This window comes from Oncorhynchus keta, chromosome 2 (genome assembly GCF_023373465.1).
Source record: "Oncorhynchus keta strain PuntledgeMale-10-30-2019 chromosome 2, Oket_V2, whole genome shotgun sequence".
Lineage (NCBI taxonomy): Eukaryota > Metazoa > Chordata > Actinopteri > Salmoniformes > Salmonidae > Oncorhynchus > Oncorhynchus keta.
In genome coordinates this window covers 14,097,112-14,121,564 of record NC_068422.1, presented here as the reverse complement: position 1 = coordinate 14,121,564, position 24,453 = coordinate 14,097,112, and the positions used below count along the sequence as shown (strand labels likewise).

The following is a 24,453-nucleotide window of genomic DNA, read 5'->3' as shown; positions in this document are numbered from 1 at the left end:
CTTTCGGAATGGTTTCCACTGGTTACCACAGCCACAAAGTCAAAATTGGTCTAAATGTAAGGTTATGGTTAAGGTTAGCAGAGGGGTTGAGGTTAGGTTGAAATCCGATCAAATTGTAGAAGTGGGGTTTATGACTTTGTGGCGGTGGTAACTCGTGACCTTTTTGTATTGTCCTCAAACTGTTCGCAAATAAAGTTGAGAAGTTTCAATTGCAAGAGTGACGTGAGCCAATCGATATGCGCATGCGTTACCCTGGATAAAACACGTGAAGAAGCATGGCAGACAAACGTGAGGAGTTGGTGCTGGACCGGGTACAGGTAATGTCTAAAATCACGTTGATAATGTCTTCTTTAACAAAAGTGTAGTTATATGGATGCCAGGAAAAGCGGGGTGATATCAGTAGGATATGTTTTGTAAGCCAGCTTTCTCTGGAGCTAGCAACCAGCTGGATAGCAAGCTAGCTAGCGTTAGCTTGTGCGGTCGGATAGTTCGCAACACGAGGCAAGTCACTTATTTTCTGTATGGAAACGCTGTGAACACACTTTCGGAGTAGTCTACAACTCCTTACATTGGTTCTTGGTAAAACTGTCGTTGGAAAAATATCGACCCTTTACTAGTCCGACTTTTGTATGTTAAAAGTGAAAAAGTTGTAACGTTGGCTAGTTATCGTTCGCTTTCTCATCTGAGCTGACTTGTTCAGGACGATTTGTGTAACTTGGCTAGTTAACCAAATGGGGCTGGTTATTTGCATTTGGTCAATGTGTTGTCTATTTGAACAAAATTACAGATTCATTTGTCACTGTTTTTACATTTCTTAATAACCTCTCATTGTGTTCCCAGGTGAAGAAAGCAGTTCAAGCACTGCTGGCTTTCCTAAAGACTAAGTCTACCCCAGACTCTCTGCTCTTGGACGAGAGTCAACACCTATCCCTCCTCTTTACACTATGGAAAATCCCCAAGCAGGCCCAGACCATCCGCATGTGAGCCCCTCTGCCAACACTGTCCAGAGTTACAAACCAACATGGTTACATAATACAGGCATAGCTATGGAAAAATGCATTGAATGTGTGGAGCAATTAACCCCTTGTCCTGCAGTATAGTGGTGAAACTGTCCAGTAATAACCACAAGTCCTCTGTTTCTCCCTCAGCCCCTTGCCTCATGGCATCCGGACCGACACAGATGAGGTTTGTCTCTTCACCAGAGATGAGCCCAACATGACCCCTGACCAGACACAAAGGTTCTACAAGAAACTGCTGGCTGAGAGAGGGGTCAAGAACGTCACAGAGGTATTGATAACTAACACCAATAATATTAGTTATTATTATTGATTGTTTTTCTAGACACCCGAAGTGCTTACCTCATCCTCAAATGCATCTCATCTGATTTACTTTAGTCTGTAACTAGTGTTTGGTCATCCAATGTGAATAAGTGACCTCGGCAAACCCTGTCCTCCTGTCTGTGTTGAACATGGTCAATGATGGTGCCATAGTGACTCAAAGTACATCCAGGTGGACCTCCCTCTCTATTGGAGTCTGCCTCTACAGCTTTTACACAGTTACCTACTGTCATACTGTATACGCATGTATTAATGATCAGAGCTTCTTGTTTTTTGATATGGTCCTTTACTTGTTGGTGCATGACTCAACTCACCCAGGCATATCCCTGTCTTTCTATAGGTGATCCCTTACAAAACGCTGAAGACTGAGTACAAGCCCTTTGAGGCCAAAAGAAGGCTGCTAGGGAATTTTGACATGTTCCTGTCAGACGACCGTGTTCGCCGCCTGCTGTCCTCACACATTGGCAAGCACTTTTACGAGAGGAAAAAGTACGCTTGTAAATGTGTTCTATTGGTCGATCAACTTGTCTATTTTAGTCAAATGAAATCTATTTAGTCTTATTTTTGCATTGGTTCGGAACCTGTTTCACTCTCCGTATGAATTTGTTTAAATCCAGTGCTATATGAACCTCATTCCAGTGAGGCAGGGGAGCGGTGTCCTTTTTGTGCTGTCTCCCTGTTCACTCTCTGGGAACATCAACATAGACCCAAGTGCTGTTCCCTGGCCTTGAAATGCATCAAATCACTTAAGTTGAAATGTGCCCTCAAGCCAGCCCTTCTGGTGTTATAATCTAGTGTTTTCTCTCCTCTGCTTAGGGAGCCTTTGTCAGTAAACCTGCGGAGCAAGAAGCTGGCCTTAGATATCCAGCGAACCATCCAGGGAACAACCATCTCCATTTCTAAGAAAGGCTGCTGCTGGTGAGGCTTGCTCCAAGCTTGACTTGATGAATAACTGCACCCCAGCAAACCCTGTCCTCCTGTTTGTGTTGGACATGGGCAATGATGGTGCCATAGTGACTCAAAGTATATCCAGACGGACCTCCCTCTCTATTGGAGCCTGTCTCTACAGCTTTGACACAAATTGGCAAGTGTCTATTGTTAGTGTTCATAGAATTCATTCATTCACACTGCCTTTTGTATAATGTAATTGTTTGTTTTAGCATGGCTCGTGTGGCCCACTCTGGGATGGCTGCAGATGAAATAGCAGAGAATATCGACTCGGCTGTTAGCACCATTGTGACCAAACTACGCATGGTGAGTTTGCTGCCAGGGATCCTCCTGAGCTCACGACTGATGGTCACTACAGATATTTACACTTATTATACGTTAATGTCAGTTATACCCAATGTTAAATACCCACGTTTGGGCCCAGCTGCTGTCTGGTGAGTTTACTAGGCCTATGGTACTGTGGTACATTAAGCTTATTGCCTGATCTTTATAGCAGCGGGATTAAACCCATGTGCCCCCTCACCCCAACAAATCAAGGCCTTTGACAAGATGCCACAGATGCTATACACAGGATGGCAATGTTTTTGTCTGTACCATTAAATGTTTCTCACATAAATTAAGTTGACCTAAAAAGTTATGCGTGAAAGTACATGTTTGAGACTAGATGGCTGCGGTCTTGCTGCTTTGCAGAAAGGACCATTGATAAAGATCATCCACCTGAAGAGCCAGTCATCAGTAGCTCTGCCCATCTACACTTCTAACATGAACCACCTGACCCTCTTAGAGGAGACAAAGAAACAGGCCCGCGCAGCCATGGATGCCAAGGTAGGAGTGCTACACACAACTTCAATTATAATCTTAAAATACTACTTACAAGCATTTATCTATTTTTGTCAAACTAAATCTTTCTAAGGACTTGTTTTTGCACTGGTTCGGAACCTGGTTTACCCTCAGTATGATTTTAGGTTTAAATCCAGTGCTATATTAACCTCATTCCAGTGAGGCAGGGGAGGGGAGCTGTCCTTTGTGCCGTCTCCCTGTTCACTCTCTGGGAACATCAACATAGTGGGGCGGCAGGGAGCTTAGTGGTTAGTGTTGGACTTGTAACCGAAAGGTTGTAAGATCGAATCCCTGAGCCGACAAGGTAAAAATCTGTCGTTCTGCTCCTGAACAAGGCAGTTAACCCACTGTTCCTAGGCCGTCATTGAAAATAAGAATTAGTTCTTAATTGACTTGCCTAGTTAAAGGTAAAATAAAAATAGCCCCTAGTGCCATATATGGGCTACGGAGTTCAATTTCATATATTTTGACAGGTAGACCCCACATCCTCCTGCTCATAAAGAATACCTATAACCTTTTTTTTGTGAATTTCAGAAGACTGCAAGCAAACTGAAGTCTGCTAAGAAGGAACAGAAGTCTACAGAAAAAAACACAGGTGCTGAAGTAGAGGAAGAGATTCCACAGCTTGTTCCCATAGTACCGCCAAGCAAAAAAGCTAAACTGGAGGTCTGTACCATGTGTCATACCAAATGTTTTTGTCAAATGACATATTTGCTGACTTGTCTGTGCAAAGGTTTGTAACCTTGTTTCACTCTCTGTATGAATTTTGGTTTAAATCCAGTGTTGCATGAACCGCATTCCAGTGAGGCGGGGGAGCAGTGCCCTTTTTGTGGTGTCTCCCTGTTCACTCCCTGGTAACACTGACAGACTGGAGGTTATTTGACACTTTGTATCAGTCCAATCTCCTCTGTCCTGGCACACCAGTGGTGGAAACAGCTTCCCCCTGAAGCTAGGATAGCAGTCCCTGCCCATCTTCTGAAACATCAGAAAACCTACCTCTACAAACAGTATCTTAAATAATCCTCACCTTGACCCCCCCCCACCCCACCGCCTCTGTTTGTACCGATGGCTGTTATTGAAGAAATGTACTTTCTATGCATGTGGTTGTCTAACCTAGCTGTCTTAAAGATGATTGCACTAAGTTGCTCTGGATAAAATTATATGCTAAATGACTAATGTATCTACAGACTCTTCTCGGTACTGTGCTAATTGATTGCTCCTCTCTCTGATGCCGGTAGAAGCAGACCAAGAAGGGACTTGAGAAGGCACCTAACCCGACAGGGGGCAAGAAGGCACCTAACCCGACAGGGGGCAAGAAGGCACCTAACCCGACAGGGGGCAAGAAGGCACCTAACCCGACAGGGGGCAAGAAGGCACCTAACCCGACAGGGGGCAAGAAGGCACCTAACCCGACAGGGGGCAAGAAGGCTATGAAAAGAAAAAGCAAAAGGACCAAGAAGGCTGCTTAAAGGAAAGTGCCTCAATCTCAATGACTTTTGTCTTGACAACTCAATGAACAAAGCGTTCCTATCCATTAATGTCTGTATTACTCCCCCTTTCTCTACATGGAACTCTGACTTCACTGATTATAAAGGACTGGTTTATAAATATAGAACTGTTAACATTTCAGTTTGTTGAATTGATCTGAGGACAAACTCAAATGAGCTGTTATTGTCCGTCTGCCTGCCTCAAAGGGTTTTGTTTAATGTAATGTGTAAACTCAACTTATACATTTAAAAAAAACTACTGAAGTATGTTGTCTTTCTTATACAAAATGAGCTCACTGTCAATATTTAGTGAGTAAGATTTGTATGTGATGCAAACCAATTAAATCAGGCTTTTAGTGGTTCCTGATGCATTAGCCTTGGGTGGTGTTTACCATGGTGAACTGTCCAAATACAGTAGTCTGTCGGATGACAAGGCTATTGTTGCTGAGAAGTCCGTGCGGCTGCTGCCTGATCCTTACAGGTCATATTTACTTTTCTAATCTCAGACTGAGTTCACTGTAGAGTGCTCTATCAGACTAGTGGTCTTACTCGCGTTCAACAAATTCTTGAAATATAATTTCTCTAATGGCCATTTGATGCACAGTTAATTGTTCACTTTCACATGAATTTCAAAGCTGCTGGAGTTAGTGAGTTGACAATCCATGCCTACTAGGGTCCACATCTATCTAGTATTGAATACCCCCCCCCCTATTTGGTGTGGTTAACCGGGTGGAGTAAGCTTTAGGAATTGAAGAGCTGTCAGGCTCACGTAAGTAGGGAGGCTGCTGTCCATAAGTATCAGTAGGGGTGCTGCTGTCAGTAAATGGGTAGCCTTGTGGTTAAGAGCATTGTGCCAGTAACAGTTTGCTGGTTTGAATCCCAGGGCTGACTAGGTGAAAAAGCCTGCCCTTGAGGAAAGCACAACTAATTGCTCCTGTAAGTATTCAGTGCATATGACTACTCACTGTATAAGCGCATCTAAAGATAAAACAATTATTGCAGAAGGAAAAGTATACATGTTAATTCATGAGGTGAGATGCAAACTGTATTCATCTCGTTAACTTTGAAGAAAAGGGCAGTTCCGTAAGGGCAGCTTGTCACTTTAGGGCAGAGTCTGACAAGACAGTCATTGCAGCATCCTTCTGAGGATGGTGTTAGAACAAGATTATGTGAGGAGAATCCTACATCTACAAGCCTACATCTACAAACCAGTCATGGTGATGGGAGCCCTGATGCTGGGTGCAGTGCTGTTCCTCCACTCGTGAGTACACCCAACATGCCACTGCCCTCGTCTACCTTTCCATAAGGATGTGTGTGGTGGGGCTGATCCTGATACCCGTCATGAAGCTCAAGCAGAGACAGTTGGATCTGGGGGTCAGGAGCAGGCCTATCAGCATGTATTGGGTAGGAATGAATTAATCACATATTCTGTTGGAATAGTGTGATTGGATCCTGATTGTCTTTTAAATAATGATATACTTTTTGAAAACTTATTTAGAGACGCTTGGAAGTTTGCATCTGACTGCATCTACTGTCAGGTATTCAGCTGCCTTTATTGATCTCGAGGGAACTTCAGAAAAGACCATTCCTTGCCTATTTTAGATGGACGTTCAAATAATTTCTAAATATCTGCATGATAAAGTATCATCCAAGAAATGTCTTCAAGCTGTCTTGAAAACCAAAAGTTACAGTACTTAGAAATGTTTTACTGTGAATTTTCAGCATGTTGCGTCTGAGTGTGCACTGAGCTCTCCAACAGACCAAAGGCTTCAGTGCACAACACCTGTGTACTGACCTGAATCCACCACTTTTGGAAATGACATGACTTTCTGGACCCTAAAGAACTTTTGAAAATGAATGATTTGTGGACTACAGGAAAAACAGGACTGAGCACGCTGTGCACAAAGTAGATGTCCTAACCGACTTGCAAAAACTATAGGTTTGTTAACAAGAAATGTGTGGAGTGGTCGAAAAATTAAGTGTATGTAAACTTTAACTTCAATTGTATGTGAGAATGCTATTCAAATCAAATCAAATGTATTTATATAGCCCTTCGTACATCAGCTGATATCTCAAAGTGCTGTACAGAAACCCAGCCTAAAACCCCAAACAGCAAGCAATGCAGGTGTAGAAGCACAGTGGCTAGGAAAAACTCCCTGGAAAGGCCAAAACCTAGGAAGAAACCTAGAGAGGAACCAGGCTATGAGGGGTGGCCAGTCCTCTTCTGGCTGTGCCTGGTGGAGATTATAACAGAACATGGCCAAGATGTTCAAATGTTCATAAATGACCAGCATGGTCGAATAATAATAAGGCAGAACAGTTGAAACTGGAGCAGCAGCACAGTCAGGTGGACTGGGGACAGCAAGGAGTCATGTCAGGTCGTCCTGGGGCACGGTCCTTGGGCTCAGGTCCTCAGAGAGAGAGAAAGAAAGAGAATTAGAGAGAGCATATGTGGGGTGGCCAGTCCTCTTCTGGCTGTGCCGGGTGGAGATTATAACAGAACATGGCCAAGATGTTCAAATGTTCATAAATGACCAGCATGGTCGAATAATAATAAGGCAGAACAGTTGAAACTGGAGCAGCAGCATGGCCAGGTGGACTGGGGACAGCAAGGAGTCATCATGTCAGGTAGTCCTGGGGCATGCTCCTAGGGCTCAGGTCAGTTGAAACTGGAGCAGCAGCAAGGCCAGGTGGACTGGGGACAGCAAGGAGTCATCATGTCAGGTAGTCCTGGGGCATGGTCCTAGGGCTCAGGTCCTCCGAGAGAGAGAAAGAAAGGAGAGAATTAGAGAACGCACACTTAGATTCACACAGGACACCGAATAGGACAGGAGAAGTACTCCAGATATAACAGATATTCATTGACTACAGCTCAGAGTTCAACACCACAGTGCCCTCGAAGCTCATCACTAAGCTAAGGACCCTGGGACTAAACACCTCCCTCCGTAACTGGATCCTGGACTTTCTGATGGGCCGGCCCCAGGTGGTAAAGGTAGGTAACAACACATCCCCCACGCTTATCCTCAACACGGGGGCCCCTCAGGGATGTGTTCTCTGTCCCCTCCAGTACTCTCTGTTCACTCATGACTACATGGTCAGGCACGACTCCAACACCATCCTATAGGGAGGAGGTCAGAGACCTGACCGTGTGGTGCAAGGACAACAACCTCTCCCTCAACGTGATCAAGACAATGGAGATGATTGTAGACTACAGGAAAAGGAGGACCAAGCACGCCCCCATTTTCATGGACGGGGTTGTAGTGGAGCAGGTTGAAAGCTTCAAGTTCCTTGGCATCCACATCATCAACAAACTAACATGGTCCAAGCACACCAAGACTGTCGTGAAGAGGGCACAACAAAACCTATTCCCCCTCAGGAGACTGAAAAGATTTGGCATGGGTCCTCAGATCCTCAAAAGGTTATACAGCTGCACCATCGAGACCATCCTGACTGGTTGCATCACTGCCTGGTATGGCAACTGCTCGGCCTCCGACTGCAAGGCACAACAGAGGGTAGTGTTGCTCTTTAATTACTTCTATTTCTTACTCATATTTTTTTTAAACTGCACTGTTGGTTTGGGGCTCATAAGTAAGCATTTCACTGTTGCATTCGCCGCATGTGACTAATAATTTGATTTGACGTTCATTTTCATGGCGCAAATATAAGTAAAGGACGTGAAGGTTGCGGAGAGGAGATATCACGGAGTTGATCACTGTAAATGTGACTTTTGGTTTGCGGTTGTCCGCAAAATATTTGGAGTGTTCATATTGCTGACCGGGTGGTTGCAGACATATCCTGACACAATGTATTAATCTATGCAGGGGCTGTCATAATCATCCTCAGTCTCATTTGGTGGGTGTTCTGGTTGGTGGGGAACATCGAGGTGCAACCAGAGGAACAGGAAGATGACGTTAACTTGGTCAGCAGTGTTGTCAGGAAGGTGTAAAATAGTCTTACTAATGATTCCGATGGAACAAGAGGGCAAACAGAGAAGGGCCCTGAACGACGGATGGAAATGTTACCGCTAACGGGCAGCAAGCCGTCACTCTGTACATTATTTATCAGTACAGCACATCTACTCCATCTAATGAACTTACCAGAGAGACACTGAGAATATGATTTGACAGGTAATTTTGTTTCAAGTCAATTAGCAATATAATAATGAAGCATTGTGTAATAGTGTTCAGTTATAACCAATTATGTAAATAAACCATGGATTGGTGATGCTAAGTATTGGCCATTGAGAGACTTTGAAGCCACTGGTCAGCCATATTGCAACATTGTGATGCAGTGCCTTAAAATGTGATGCGCCACTCGGGAGCCCTGAAAATGACACTTAAGGAAAATGTTTTAATATATTTCTTCATGTTTTATTTGTGTGATTAGCTCACATAATATACTTTAAAATAATGCAAGTACTTACAATATGAGTGAAATAGTTTTCCTTCCAAAAATTGTAGTTGTGTTAAAAAGTAGCTTTTCTTTACTGGAATGTTGTGGTTGTACCCCAACAACAGAATGGTGTGGCCATATATTGGTAAAAAAAAAATATTATTGCAGGTAGACCGCTGATTAGCCAGCTCATCATCCTCTAAACTTCTGATTTGCCAACACATCTTCAGGAGTATGACATCATACTCTATGAGGAAATAGCAAGCAATTTTTAAACCTTCTGTTTGAGATTTGTTTTAAGTGTTTTTTTCCCCCCAATTAATACTTTGGCCACAAATACGAGTATAGAACCTTATTTGAAATTATTATTTTAAAAGTTGGATTTTCACTGGATAATTACTTTAAATTTTTGAATTGAATGTAAATCTATATTTACCTACTTTGTATGATGAGTAACACCCTCCTGCTGTGAGTATAGTTCCTCTTTTATTCTGAAATCTCACCAGTCTATGCGTGGCACAAGGACTAACCCCTACATTACACATTACCCTCAAAAAAGAAGAAGGTTCCTGGAGTATCCTTTAGGGGTTCTTCAAGCTGAAACTGTGGGGGAACCCCTATAAGTTCCCTCGAAGAACCCTTTAAAGGTTTAAAGACAATATAAATAGTTTTTGTTGTTGTTGTAGTAATCTCTAAAAAGTATAATGAGAGAGAGAGAGACAGCTGCATGTGAGCTCTCACATTTTCCAACATGTTTTTTACAAAAAGATAAACTTTTTTGGGCAGGGACATATTCAGGATGCTACCCTCCACAGCATAACCTTCGCTGCAGATCAAAACTCCAAACCTACAACCTAATTTTGGACAAAATTACCTGGAGGGGTTACTGCTGACAAGGATTCCTTTTTCCAAGCTATACAGATGGTGCTCTGGCAAACGATCAGCAGAGACCTGAGGACACCATCCAACCTGGAACTGAGACAGACCAGATACAACTTCAATTAGCACTGAGGTGTGACGTGAGAGGTGTCGAAGCCTTTGATCTCAACAAATGGCAGGAGTCTCTCACAGCTGACCCTGCTCAAATCCAAATCCAGAGCCCCCCACACAGGTGTATGTTCATGAATTGTTTATGGTCCATTGAACAAGCATGGAAAACAGTGTTTAAACCCTCTACAATGATGATCTGTGAAGCAATTTGGATTTTTACGAATTATCTTTGAAAGACAGGGTCCTGAAAAAGGGACGTTTCTTTTTTTGCTGAGTTTAAATATATATTTAAATATATATTTAGCGATTTCTGCATGCTCTGTTGACTATGAACTTTCTAGTTTACTCAACTGTGGGACAGACTGTTTGTTTCCACACTCGGGACTCTGACTCTCTATTGGATACACATACATACTTTCTAACCACCTCTCTATAGAACCTTATTTGTATTGTATGTGCTGGCTTTGTATTCATGTTTACTGATGAAATTGCTGTACAATATGATCTTGTTTCCATCTAATGCACATTCAAATGTCAAAAATCAACCCTGCAGAGCTCTCCCTGTCCTCTGCTGTGCCTTGAATGTATTACTGTGGATGATATCTGGAAATGTGCATGTACACCCTGGCCCATCTACTGTTGTTAGCCCCAATTCTGACTTGTGCTTTGATATTTTTCAATTGAACCTTTATTAAACACATTCTTATTTTCAATGACTGCCAAGGAACAGTGGGTTCAGGGGCAGAATGACAGATTTGTACCTTGTCAGCTCGGGGATTTGAACTTGCAACCTTCCGGTTACTAGTCCAACGCTCTAACCACTAGGCCTCCCTGCCGCCCCAATATCTGCTTCACTGAATTCTGCTCTCGTAAAAGCCTGTGTTTTCTGCACATTAACACTGAAGCTTATACCTCAAATGTATCAATTTAAAGTGTGGGTTCACAGCTCCAATCCAGATGTGTTGGTTGGTCATTACTGAGACGTGGTTAAGGAAGACTGTTTTGAATACTGATGTTAACCTTTCTGATTATAACCTTTTTCGGCAAGACAGATCTTCCAAAGGTGGTGGATTGGCAACCTTTACCAAGGATCACCTTCAGTGCTCGGTTGTCTCCAAGTCTGTCCCCAAACAATTTGATTTGCTGGTTTTAAACATTAAACTTTCAAATAGCACTTTGTTGACTGTTGCTGGGTGCTATCATCCTCCATCAGCACCGGCCTGTACCCTACCTGCCCTAAGCTCTCTCCTGGCACCTTACACTAAATCTGAATTTGTCCTGCTAGGTGCCATAACTGGGACATGCTTAAACCACCTGACCAAGTCCTAACGCAATGGGACTCCCTAGAACTTTCTCAGATTATTACCAATCCCACAAGGTATGACTCCAAATCACCCAGAAAGGCTACTCTCCTCGATGTTCACAAATAACCCTGATAGGTAGCAGTCTGGTGTTTTCTGCAATGACCTTAGTGATCACTGTTTTACAGCCTGTGTTTGTAATGGCTGCTCAGTGAAACGACCTGTCCTGATTTGTCATAGACACTTGCTAAAAAAACTAATGAGCTTCCTTCATGACCTCTGTAAAATGGTAAAACACATGTTTACATTGCCAAAGCAGGTGAAATAGATAAACAAAAGTTAAATTAACAATAAAAGTGAACAGTAAATATTACACTCACACAAGTTCCCCCAAAATAAAAACATTTAGTGTCATATACACTATACTGGTCACAACTAAGACAGTACAGACCTTTAACCACACTGAGGAAAATACAGAGGGGTTGTGGAGGTCTGGCTTTGTAGCTTGATGTCTCTAGTCTAGAGATCAGACGTGCTCTCTCTCTCTCACACACACACACACAGCTTTTCATAAAAAGAGAACTGTCAATGAATACTGTTTTTGAAAACAAGCGAACGTTTAACACTGATACGGATCCAAATCGCTCCTAACCTGTCATATGACAACAGTGTGTCTGGTCATGTGACCTGCAGCGCCGACGTTGTTTCGCTTTGCAGGCAGGGGCACCGAAGTGTCAAAATGAATTCCTTTTATTACAGCTAGACGATTACCAGAGCCACGACAGTCCAGTCGCCGAATCGACCAATGCGGATGGGTTTGTTCGTCAACCATTTTATCTACAAATGTGACTCGGGTTAACTATATAGTGATAAACGACAACTCGCAGGCCTCTGTAGTTCCAGCCGACAGGAGGAACAGTGGGCCACGGACCGAGGTTGTGTTGATGGGAAGAAGGGAGGGCTGCATCATGGAAGTTGTTCTCTCTGCCACCCAGGGTTCGGTTCGTACAGAATGTGATGAATCGCAATAGAATTCTGGATATCCACCAAGTCGAACCATGAACTAGTTTACATGTGGTGTGTCATCAACAACTAACATACTCGGACTGACAGAATGAACGGTGAGTTCATTGACACCTGGCTTTGGCTTATTGCGCGAATTTTATCTGGTTTACGCACATAGGCCTATTAAGAGGTTTAGAATGGATGACAAAGCATACTTATCATGTGAGTTCAGGCAGGCGTGAAGGATAGATGACTCTTCCCGCGTTTATCTTGAATCTCCCCATGCAAATCGATTTTTTTCTTGACTGCATGAGACCATAGATGTCATCAAACAAATTGTTCATCAAAGAAACCCTTCCAATTATAATAGTAAGACTTATTGTATTGCTCCTGAGTCCTGACTTGCCCAAGATGTGCTCTTACAGAGCATAACGTTACCGTAACTTCTTAAGGTCCAAGGAACCTGTTATGTTCATAGGTACACTGGCAACGTTTCTGGTGGCATCTTCTATTACACATAGGTGTTTCCGGCATGCTAAATAGATGATCAGTGGTCTCTCTGACTTCCATGGCGATACAGTGCCTGGCAAACGTATTCATCCCCCTTGGGGTTTTTCCAATGTTGTTGCATTACGACCTGTAATTTAAATAGATTTTTATTTGGATTTCATGTAATGGACATACACAAATTGGTGAAGTGAAATGAAAAAAAAAACTTGTTTAGAAAAATATATACACGGATAAGTGGTGTGTGCATATGTATTCACCCCCTTTGCTATGAAGCCCCAAAATAAGATCTGGTGCAACTAATTACTTTCAGAAGTCACATAATTAGTTAAATAAATTCCACCTGTGTGCAATCTAAGTATATATATATATACACCTGTTTTGAAAGGCTCCAGAGTCTGCAACACCACTAAGCAAGGGGCACCACCAAGCAAGTGTCACCATGAAGACCAAGGAGCTCGCAAAACAGATCAGGGACAAAGTTGTGGAGAAGTACAGATCAGGGTTGGGTTATAAAAAAATATCACAAACTTTGAACATCCCACAGAGCACCATTAAATACATTATTAAAAAATGAAAAGAATATGGTACCACAACAAACCTGCCAAGAGACTGGGATGGAGTTTTACCTTCCAGTAGGACAATGATCCTAATCATACTGCTAAAGAAACACTGAAGTGGTTTATGGGGAAACATTTAAATGTCTTGGAATAGCCTAGTCAAAGACCAGACCTCAATCCAATTGAGAATCTGTGGTATGACTTCGATTGCTGTACACCAGCAGAACCCATCCAACTTGAAGGATTTGGAGAAGTTTTGCCTTGAAGAATGGGCAAAAATCCCAGTGGCTAGATGTGCCAAGCTTATAGAGATGTAGTCAATGTGAAATGGCTAGCTAGTTAGCGGTGGTGCGCGCTAGTGGTGTTTCAATCGGTGACATCACTTGCTCTGAGACCTTGAAGTAGTGGTTCCCCTTGCTCTGCAAGGGCTGTGGCTTTTGTAGAGCGATGGGTAACGAGGCTTTGAGGGTGACTGTTGACGTGTGCAGAGCGTCTCTGGTTCGCGCACGGGTCGGGGCGAGGGGACGGACTATACTGTTACAGAGACATACCCCATGAGACTTGCAGCTGTAAATGCTGCAAAAGGTGTCTACAAAGTATTGACTGGGGGGGTGAATAGTTTTATGCATGCTCAAGTTTTTTTCATTTTTTAGTCTTATTTCTTGCTTGTTTCACAAAAAATATTTTGCATCTTCAAGGTGGTAAGCGTGTTGTGTGTAAAGCCAACTAATACAAACCCCCCAAAAATCTATTTTATTTCCAGGTTGTAAGGAAACACAATTGGAAAAATGCCAAGGAATGGAATACTTTCACAGGTCACTGTATGGCTGTGTGGGATCCCTAACCCTGTAAAGGTGTATCAATTTAACCTTTTTTGTTTTTAGAAAATAATTTCATGTTGATCTGAAACACAGGGTCCAATGTGTGTTAATGTTTAGACCAAGCGTCGGGGCTCTTAACAAAAAACCCCAGTAAAGAAGATGCCTTCCTCCAATCACTTATGTGTAATGGAACTGAGAGCGATGATCAAGGGCTGAGTCCTGACCATCCTCATGTAGCCCATAACTTTCTCCAAGGTGTAGCAAACTAAATTCCGGTGAAGGAAGTTTCTGTTGAACTCCACCAACTGAGTGGATCAGAGACCAGTCTTTGTGGAATCTAGCACTGACTACATAGATTCGCACAAGGTCAATGCTTCACATTTTTTGCATCAAATTTTGTACAATTATGAAATGCAGTACCGCATTGGTAATAAAGCATTATTTGTTCGACCGCAACTTCTGGGGTAGCTAGCTTTAGCTTGGTACCTAGCTAGCACCAATACAACCAGCTTGAAAACAATGACTAGTAGAAACTGCAGTCATTTTCATTATTCTTAGCAATGATTTAGGAATCCTTTGTAAGTATCATATTTTTCTGTGAACACATCTTTGTATACATTTCTGATAAGTTTGGTGAAATTGTGGTACATACAGCTCTGATTTAGCCAGAGATGGCTCTTAGGCCAGAAATCTAAGATGAGTTTCCCAAACTGACAGACTCATGTTTGTAAGATCGCCCTCCTTTTCCTCCTCAGGCCCTCAGCAGAATGGCGCAAAGAGACAACACCTGCTGGAGCGGCTGCTTGACTCTGTCAAACAGGTGAGGGGTAATTTACATTTACATTTAAGTCATTTAGCAGACGCTCTTATCCAGAGCGACTTACAAATTGGTAATCACAGTTAACCCAGAACTGTCGCTCGTAATTGGTCTGCTGATCGATTAAGTTCTGGGTGCATATATGTTAAGTGAAGAGATTTAAGGAGGAGCGGAACCAAGAGCTACACCCTCTCTCTTTGCAAGTTACGGTCCGAATGTCCGCTCCCAACATTTTAAAGATGGTAACACCTGCGAAATTCGTGATTTGTCCAAATAACCCAAACGTCGGAACTACTGCTCATTATCCCACGCATCCCATTCCTTCCAGGTTATGTGAGCCTTCCTGTACGTGACAGGCCAGGTTATGTTAGCTTCCCTGTTGCATTCCTTTACTCTGGATAATTCCCACTGAGGAGTGTATTACAGCTATGGTCAAATGAGTCATATAATCATAAACTGTTGTAATGATATGCTATTACAGTGTAATTCTATGGTTTCTACTGTTTATAAGGCATGATATGATACTGTGCCTATTGTTTTTCTAGCTGGTTTGATGTTGTGGTCTCTAGCTGGCATGCTCCCATTGAGTAAGTAAATGTGTTGTGTCATTGTTATTTTGATAGCCATGTCATTCTTCATTTCTCTTCAGTGCCAAATCCGCTTTGGAGGAAGAAAGGAGATCGCCTCAGATTCCGACAGCAGGTACCAATGTTTTATTCTTACAAAACTGATATGATTTATTGATGTTGTGTGTGTGATGTATTGTATCTCCCCTGTAGGGTGATCTGTTTGTGTGCCCAGTTTGAGGCTGTCCTCCAGCATGGCCTGAGGAAGACCAGAGGCCTGGCTCTCACTGCTGCTGCCATAAAGCAAGCCGCAGGCTTCACCAGCAAGACTGAAGCAGGTACAGTCACATGACCTGGAAACAGATTAGTCAGGGATATGTTAAAAAAGGAAAAAAAAAAGAGGTAGTGGTAATCTTTATCTGCACATTCTTAAAATTAGGTCAGATTAGGTTTGTATTTGGTGTAAAAAAAAAAAGAGTTATGTAAATGTAGAAAATGAAATATGATATATTAAAACAAATATTGGGTCAGAAAAGAGCTATATGACCGAGTCAGAACCACTGCATCACCATAGTAGTGACAGCTCAGAGTTACAGACTAGTATTAAAAGTTCAAAAGCTGCTCTCACTCAAACAATGAAAAGGAATAACTAAAGGAGGCAGATATGCAAAAAGAATATACTTAATTTAATCCATGCTCGAAAGAATATACAAGGGGAAAGTTCAAGGTGCTATGAAAACAAAAAAAGGAGCATGCCAAACATCATCCTGGGAAACTGGAGACCTGAGAAGACATGGCCAAAAGTTTAGAATGACACAAATATCACTTTTCACAAAGTCTGCTGCCTTAGTTTGTAGTAAGATGGCAATTTGCATATTCTCCAGAATGTTATGAAGAGTGATCAGATGAATTGAAATTAATTGCAATGTCCCTTTTTGCCATGCAAATGAACTGAATCGCCAAAACACATTTCCACTGCATTTCAGCCCTGCCACAAAAGGACCAGCTGATATCATGTCAGTGATTCTCTCGTTAACACAGGTGTGAGTGTTGACGAGGACAAGTCTGGAGATCACTCTGTCATGCTGATTGAGGTCGAATAACAGATTGGAAGCTTCAAAAAGAGGGTGGTGCTTGGAATCATTGTTCTTCCTCTGTCAACCATGGTTACCTGCAAAGAAACACGTGGCGTCATCATTGCTTTGCACAAAAAGGGTTTTCTCAGGAATGGCAGCAGGGAGGTGTGAGTGCATCTGCACGCACAGTGAGGCGAAGACTTTTGAAGGATGGCCTGGTGTCAAGAAGGGCAGCAAAGAAGCCAATTCTCTCCAGGAAAAACATCAGGGAGAGACTGATATTCTGCAAAAGGTACAGGGATTGGACTGCTGAGGACTGGGTAAGGTCATCTTCTCTGATGAATCCCCTTTCCGATAGTTTGGGGCATCCTGAAAAACCTTGTCCGGAGAAGACAAGGTGAGCGCTACCATCAGTCCTGTGTCATGCCAACAGTAAAACATTCTGAGACCATTCATGTGTGGGGTTGCTTCTCAGCCAAGGGAGTGTGCTTACTCACAATTTTGTCGAAGAACACAGCCATGAATAAAGAATGGTACCAACACATCCTCTGAGACTAACTTCTCCCAACCATCCAGGAACAGTTTGGTGATGAACAATTCATTTTCCAGCATGGTGGAGCACCTTGCCGTAAGGCAAAAGGGATAACTAAAAACATTGATATTTTTAGTCCATGGCCAAGAAACTCCCCAGACCTTAATCCCATTGAGAACTTGTGGTCAATCCTCAAGTGGTGGGTGGACAAACAAAAACCCACAAATTCTGACAAACTCCAAGCATTGATTATACAAGAGTGGGCTGCCATCAGTCAGGATGTGGCCCAGAAGTTAATTGACAGCATGCCAGGGCGGATTGCAGAGGTCTTGAAAAAGAAGGGTCAACACCGCAAATATAGAGTCTTTGCATGAACTTAATGTAATTGTCAATAAAAGCCTTTGACACTTATGAAATGCTTGTAATTATACTTCAGCATTCCATAGTAACATCTGACAAAAATATCTAAAGACACTGAAGCAGCAAACTTTGAAGATTAATATTTGTGTCATTTTCAACTTTTGGCCACGACTGTACTCTCATCACGAGGAGAGAGTAGCTGTGGTGAGTGTACTCTCCACCCAGGAAACAGAGGCTGTAAGACGACTGCTAGAGAAACAAGGTGCAGATACTGGCTATGAAAACAGAGGGTTATGCAACAGATCTAGTAAAAAACGTCAAGAAATAGAAATCTGTTCTCTCTCTTTCTGAGGGAAGCCTGTTGGCTTCTTAAAGTAACCAGTGGTGCAATTCCAACAGACAATGACAATGTATTTAGTTAAGTTATACTGCTCTAATTTGACCTCTTGCTTGTACTTGGATGACTGAAAACATTTTCTTTAAGCTGAAATTCATAACATTTTAGTCTACCCGACCAAATTCACATGTAAATTTGAGTTAAAGTTCTGTCATTTTAATTGAATGCAAGTTTAAGAAGTGGTAGATTTGTTCTAGGTGTGTTATTTCTATGCTTCCCATTAAGTTTTGTTTTTGCGTCTTTTACTTTCGGTTTTGTACATCAGCTGAAAATACAATATTTCTGGTTATGGAAAAGAAAAAAAAATTCACAGCTGTTTAGATGGTACAATTCTCTACATAACATTTGTTTGTTTAGTCACACAAACTGAAATTAGGGGAACTATTTGAATTTTCGCAACCAGGATATGGAGTAGCAATTACTGCTTAGTGCACCTTTTTAAAGAGTTGTCAGTGGGCCGGATGTTATAATTAACGATTAAACATTTAATGGCAGGGATTGCTGTGAATATTTGCAAGTTCTGAATTTTCTCAAATTAAGCTGTCATTTTTTTTAAAGTACAAAAGGGAAAATAAATATGGGTTGTATTTACAATGGTGTTTGTTCTTCACTGGTTGCCCTTTTCTTTTTTGGCAGGAGTTTGGGAAGTGCAGCTCAGTTTCCAATTCATTTAGTGGGCAGTGTGCACATAGCCTGTCTTCTCTTGAGTCAGGTCTGTCAACTGCAGCCTTTCGCAATAGCAAGGCTATGCTGGCTGAGTCTGTATTGTTGTGAATTGTTCAATATTTTTATTTCACCTTTATTTAACCAGGTAGTCCAGTTGAGAACAAGTTCTCATTTACAACTGCGACCTGGCCAAGATAAAGCAAAGCAGTGCGACAACAACACCGAGTTACACATGGTATAAACAAACGTACAGTCAATAACACAATAGGAAAATCTATCTACAGTGTGTGCAAATGTAGTAAGATTAAGGAGTTAAGGCAATAAATAGGCCATACAGGTGAAATAATTACAATTTAGCATTAACACTGGAGTGATAGATGTGCAGATGATGATGTGCAAGTAGAGATACTGGGGTGCAAAAAAATAACAATATGGGGATGAGGTAGTTGGGTGGGCTATTTACAGGTACAGTGATCGGTAATGTGCACTGACAGCTAATGCTTAAAGTTCGAGAGGGAGATAAGACTCCAGCTTCAGTGATTTTTAAATTTTTTTTTTGCAATTCGTTCCAGTCATTGGCAGCAGAGAACTGGAAGGAAAAGCGGGCCAAATGAGGTGTTGGCTTTGGGGATGACCACTGAAATATACCTGCTGGAGCGCGTGCTACAGGTGGGTGTTGCTATAGTGCTTTACCCAGCAAAGACTTATAGATGACTTGGAGCCAGTGGGTTTGGCGACAAATATGTAGCGAGGGCCAGCCAACAAGAGCATACAAGTCACAGTATGTGGGGCTTTGGTGACAAAACGGATGGCACTGTGATAAACTACATCCAATTTGCTGAGTAGAGTGTTGGAGGCTATTTTGTAAATGACATCTGCAAAGATCGGTAGCATTGTCAGTTTTACGAGTGTATGTTTGGCAGCATGAGTGAAGGCGGCTTTTTTTTGCGAAATAGGAAGCTGATTCTAGATTTAGTTTTGGATTGGAGATGCTTAATGTGAGTCTGGAAGGAGAGTTTACAGTCTAACCAGACACCTAGGTAGTTGTCCACATATTTTAAGTCAGAACCGTCCTGAGTAGTGATGCTAAGTAAGGCGGGCGGGTGCGGGCAGCAATTGGTTGAAGAGCATGCATTTAGTTTTACTAGCACTTAAAAGCAGTTGGAGGCCACGGAAGGAGTGTTGTATGGCATTGAAGCTTGTCTGGAGATTTGTTAAGTGTCCAACGAAGGGCCAGATCTATACAGAATGGTGTCGTCTGTGTAGAGGTGGACCAGAGTATAAACAGCAGCAAGAGCGTCGTCATTCATATACACAGAGAAAAAGAGTCGGCCTGAGAATTATACTCTGCGGCACCCCAATAGAGACTGCCAGAGGTCCGGACAACATGCCCTCCGATTTGACACACTGAACTCTATCTGAGAAGTAGTTGGTGAACCTGGCAAGGCAGTCATTTGAGAAACCCAGGCTATTAAGTCTGCCGATATGAATGTGGTGATTGACAGAGTCGAAAGCCTTGGCCAGGTCGATGAAGATGGCTGCACAGTACTGTCTTTTATCGATGGCGGTTATGATATAGTTTAGGACCTTGAGCATGGCTGAGGTGCACCCATGACCAGCTCAGAAACCAGATTGCATAGTGGAGAAGGTACGGTGGGATTCTAAATGGTCAGTGATCTGTTTGTTAACTTTGCTTTCAAAGATTTTAGAAAGGCAGGGCAGGATGGATATAGGTCTATAATAGTTTGAGTCTAGAGTGTCTCCAACTTTGAAAAGTGGTATGACCACGGCAGCTTTCCAGTCTTTGACGATACTAAAGAGTGGTTCAACAGGCTTGTAATAGGGACTGCAACAATTTCGGCGGATAATTTTAGAAAGAGATGGTCCAGATTCTCTAGCTGTTAGAGGAAATTATGGTTGAAATGACTAATTATGTATACATTCCAATCAGAACTGACTAGTCCAAATGCTATAATGTACTGTACATGTGAATTTCCTCTCTTGCTCCCATTCCCAATTGTATATAATTTAGTCAGGAGTTCAGTAACAATGAAGTTCTGTTCCTTAGTTCATTCATTTGTACAATCTCCTGGTGGCAAGAACGGCCGATCTCCAGACTGTCTAAGAATGCTGATTTATACTGACTGACCTTGACTTCGTGCTGATAACGCGAAGGCTCGAGAGCAAGAGGGCCCCTCTACTTGTGAAATAGAACGTTTAGAAAACGCTGACGTCATTTTCAGTTTATAACCTGTGGAAATATGTGTATGTGTTCAGTACTCTCTGGAATTAAACGCTGTTTACCTGGATTTTAAGACTGGTCTCGATCTACTTCATGCATAATTAATGAACTTACACCTCATTAATGAACTAGAGCAAGTGCGAATTTGATTTTGGCTATAAAACATATAGGAATTTAGAAATTCCACTAACACTAGCCTAGCTGATTTGTAGGTATCCAGCTTTTGCAGCCCTTTCACAACATCGGCTGTCTGGGTGAAGGAGAAGCGGGGTGGAATTGGGCAAGTTTCTGCGGGGGGTGCAGAGCTGTTGGCCGGGGTTGGGGTAGCCAGGTCCACAGCATGGCCAGCCGTAGAAAAATGCTTATTGAAATGATATATTATTGTAGATTTATCTGTGGTGACAGTGTTTCCTAGCCTCTGGGAGGGGATGCTCTTATTCTCCATGGACATTATCCTGTTGGTACTAGGGGGCAGTATTTTCATTTTTGGGAAAAAAACGTTCCCGTTTTAAACGGGATATTTTGTCAGGACAAGATGCTAGAATATGCATATAATTGAAAACAGTAGACATTTGACATAAGATTCTGAATTCAGCAAAAAAAGGGTCCCTTTTTCAGGACCCTGTCTTTCGTAAAAATCCATAATTCGTAAAAATCCAGAACATGTTCATAAACAATTAATGAACATGTACCTGTGGAAGGGTCGTTAAGACACTAACAGCTTACAGACGGTAGGCAATTAGGGTCAGAGTTAAGAAAAATTAGGACACTAAAGTGGCCTTTCTACTGACTCTAAAAACCACCAAAAGAAGGATGCCCAGGATCCCTGTTCATCTGCGTGAACAAGGAGGCATGAGGACTGTAGATGTGGCCAAGGCAATAAATAGCAATGTCTGTACTGTGAGACGCCTAAGACTGCGCTACAGGGAGACAGGATGGACAGCTGATCGTACTCGCAGTTGCAGACCACATGTAACAACACTTGCGCAGGATCGGTAGATCACACCTGCGGGACAGGTACAGGATGGCAACAACAGCTGCCCGAGTTACATCAGGAACGCACAATCCCTCCATCAGTGGTCAGATTGTCTGCAATAGGCTGAGAGAGGCTGGACTGAGGGCTTGTAGACCTGTCATAAGGCAGGTCCTCACCAGACATCACAGTTAACAACAACGCCTATGGGCACAAACCCACCGTCGCTGGACCAGACAGGACTGGCAAAAAGTGCTCTTCACTGACGAGGCGCGGTTTTGTCTCTCCAGGGGTGATGGTCGGATTTGAGTTTATCGTCGAAGGAATGAGCATTACACCGAGGCCTGTACTCTGGAGTAGGATCGATTTTGGAGGTGGACGGTCCGTCATGGTTTGGGGCGGTGTGTCACAGCATCATTGGACCGAGCTTGTTGTCATTGCAGGAAATCTCAACGCTGTGCGTTACAGGGAAGACATCCTACTCCCTCATGTGGTACCCTTCCTGCAGGCTCATCCTGACATGACTCTCTAGCATGACAATGCCACCAGCCATACTGCTCGTTCTGTGCATGATTTCCTGCAAGACCGGAATGCCAGGGTTCTGCCTTGGCCAGCGAAGAGCCCGGATCTCTATCCCATTGAGCACGTCTGGGAACTATTGGGTTGGAGGTTGAGGGCTAGCCCCCCACACAGAAATGGCCTCCTGGAAGAGTGGGGTAACATCTCACAGCAAGAACTGGCAAATCTGGTGCAGTCCATGAGGAGGAGATGCACTGCAGTACTCAATGCAGCTGTTGGCCACACCAGATACTGACTGTTACTTTTGATTTTGACCCTTTGTTCAGGGACACATTATTCCATTTCTGTAAAGTCACATGTCTGTGGAACTTGTTCAGTTTTTTTGTTATTCTTGTTATGTTCATACAAATATTTACAAGGTAAGTTTGCTGAAAATAAACGCAGTTGACAGTGAGAAGAGATTTCTTTTTTTGGTTTAGTAGGGTGAGGCCGGGTGCTGCAGACTGTTCTAGTTCCAATTCATATCTCCAATTCATAGATTAAATAAAAATATTATTATATATGTGTGTGTGTGTGTGTGTGTGTGTATATATTTTTTACCTTTATTTAACTAGGCAAGTCAGTTAACAACAAATTCTTATTTTCAATGACAGTGGGTTAACTGCCTGTTCAGGGGCAGAACGACAGATTTGTACCTTGTCAGCTCGAGGATTTGAACTTGCAACTTTTCGGTTACTAGTCCAATGCTCTAACCACAAACCTGCCACCACATATACACTGCTCAAAAAAATAAAAGGAACACTTAAACAACACAATGTAACTCAAAGTCAATCACACTTCTGTGAAATCAAACTGTCCACTTAGGAAGCCTTATCTCAGTTCACTGGTCACGATGGCCACACCCATCCGTAGCACGCGCTCCAGCAGGTGTATCTCACTGATCATCCCGAAAGCCAACACCTCATTCGGCCGCCTTTCGTTCCAGTACTCTGCTGCCTGTGACTGGAACGAATTGCAAAAATCGCTGAAGTTGGAGACTTTTATCTCCCTCACCAACTTCAAACATCTGCTATCTGAGCAGCTAACCGATCGCTGCAGCTGTACATAATCTATTGGTAAATAGCCCACCCATTTTCACCTACCTCATCCCCACAGTTTTTATTTATTTACTTTTCTGCTGTTTTGCACACCAATATCTCTACCTGTACATGATCATATGATCATTTATCACTCCAGTGTTAATATGCAATATTGTAATTATTCGCCTACCTCCTCATGCCTTTTGCACACATTGTATATAGACTCCCCTTTTTTTCTACTGTGTTATTGACTTGTTAATTGTTTACTCCATGTGTAACTCTGTGTTGTCTGTTCACACTGCTATGCTTTATCTTGGCCAGGTCGCAGTTGCAAATGAGAACTTGTTCTCAACTAGCCTACCTGGTTAAATAAAGGTGAAATAAATAAAAACACTGATTGACAATAAATTTCACATGCTGTTGTACAAATGGAATAGACAACAGTTGGAAATTATAGGCAATTAGCAAGACACCCCCAATAAATGAGTGGTTCTGCAGGTGATAACTACAGACCACTTCTCAGTTCCTACATCAGTACATCAGGAGACGTGGAGGAGGCCGTAGGAGGGCAACAACCCAGCAGCAGGACCGCTACCTCTGCCTTTATGCAAGGAGGAGCAGGAGGAGCACTGCCAGAGCCATGCAAAATGACCTCCAGCAGGACACAACTCTGCATGTGTCTGCTCAAACGGTCAGAAACAGACTCCATGAGGGTGGTATGAGGGCCCGACGTCCACGGGTGGGGGTTGTGCTTACAGCCCAACACCGTGCAGGACGTTTGGCATTTGCCAGAGAACACCAAGATTGGCAAATTCGCCACTGGCGCCCTGTGCTCTTCACAGACGAAAGCAGGTTCACACTGAGCACATGTAACAGACGTGACGGAGTCTGGAGACGCCGTGGAGAACGTTCTGCTGCCTGCAACATCCTCCAGCATGACCGGTTTGGCGGTGGGTCAGTCACGGTGTGGGGTGGCATTTCTTTGGGGGACCGCACAGCCCTCCATGTGCTCGCCAGTGGTAGCCTGACTGCCATTAG

At 42.9% G+C, this 24,453-nt stretch overlaps 2 protein-coding genes, 1 long non-coding RNA gene and 1 other non-coding gene across 7 annotated transcripts in view; 3 read left to right on the top strand and 1 right to left on the bottom strand.

Moving 5' to 3' along the window:
• The first annotated feature begins 169 nt into the window (after nt 1-169).
• rsl1d1 (ribosomal L1 domain containing 1) lies at nt 170-4,876 on the top strand. Of its 2 annotated transcripts, none has more exons than XM_035758277.2 (9): nt 170-317; nt 841-980; nt 1,149-1,287; nt 1,678-1,826; nt 2,154-2,255; nt 2,498-2,591; nt 2,976-3,110; nt 3,663-3,791; nt 4,364-4,876. In XM_035758277.2, exons 1-9 carry the CDS (start codon nt 276-278, stop codon nt 4,592-4,594), a joined length of 1,161 nt encoding a protein of 386 aa, XP_035614170.2. In that variant the 5' UTR covers nt 170-275; the 3' UTR covers nt 4,595-4,876. The 2 variants fall into 2 exon arrangements, with proteins under 2 accessions (XP_035614170.2, XP_035614169.2); XM_035758276.2 differs by having other exon boundaries at nt 3,660-3,791.
• On the top strand, nt 2,292-2,419 carry LOC118372417 (small nucleolar RNA SNORA55). Its single transcript, XR_004823215.1, has one exon. It is a non-coding gene; the product is annotated as a small nucleolar RNA SNORA55 (small nucleolar RNA).
• A 2,357-nt stretch (nt 4,877-7,233) lies between the features above and the next one.
• Nucleotides 7,234-12,804, bottom strand: LOC127909941 (uncharacterized). Its single transcript, XR_008073078.1, has 3 exons — nt 12,516-12,804; nt 9,879-9,979; nt 7,234-7,369 (listed from the first exon to the last, which is right to left on the bottom strand). It is a non-coding gene; the product is annotated as an uncharacterized LOC127909941 (long non-coding RNA).
• The window catches only part of LOC118372416 (sorting nexin-29-like), a 173,050-nt gene continuing 160,569 nt past the window's right edge, over nt 11,973-24,453 (top strand). Inside the window, exons 1-4 of one of the 3 annotated variants that reach the window (XM_035758281.2) lie at nt 11,973-12,416; nt 14,944-15,008; nt 15,655-15,707; nt 15,785-15,909. In XM_035758281.2, coding sequence (XP_035614174.2) covers nt 12,410-12,416; nt 14,944-15,008; nt 15,655-15,707; nt 15,785-15,909 — 250 coding nt within the window. In that variant the 5' untranslated portion in view covers nt 11,973-12,409. Of the gene's footprint in view, nt 12,417-14,943; nt 15,009-15,654; nt 15,708-15,784; nt 15,910-19,174; nt 19,272-24,453 lie in introns of those variants that run through there. The other 2 variants (XM_052472476.1, XM_035758282.2) reach the window with 2 other exon arrangements.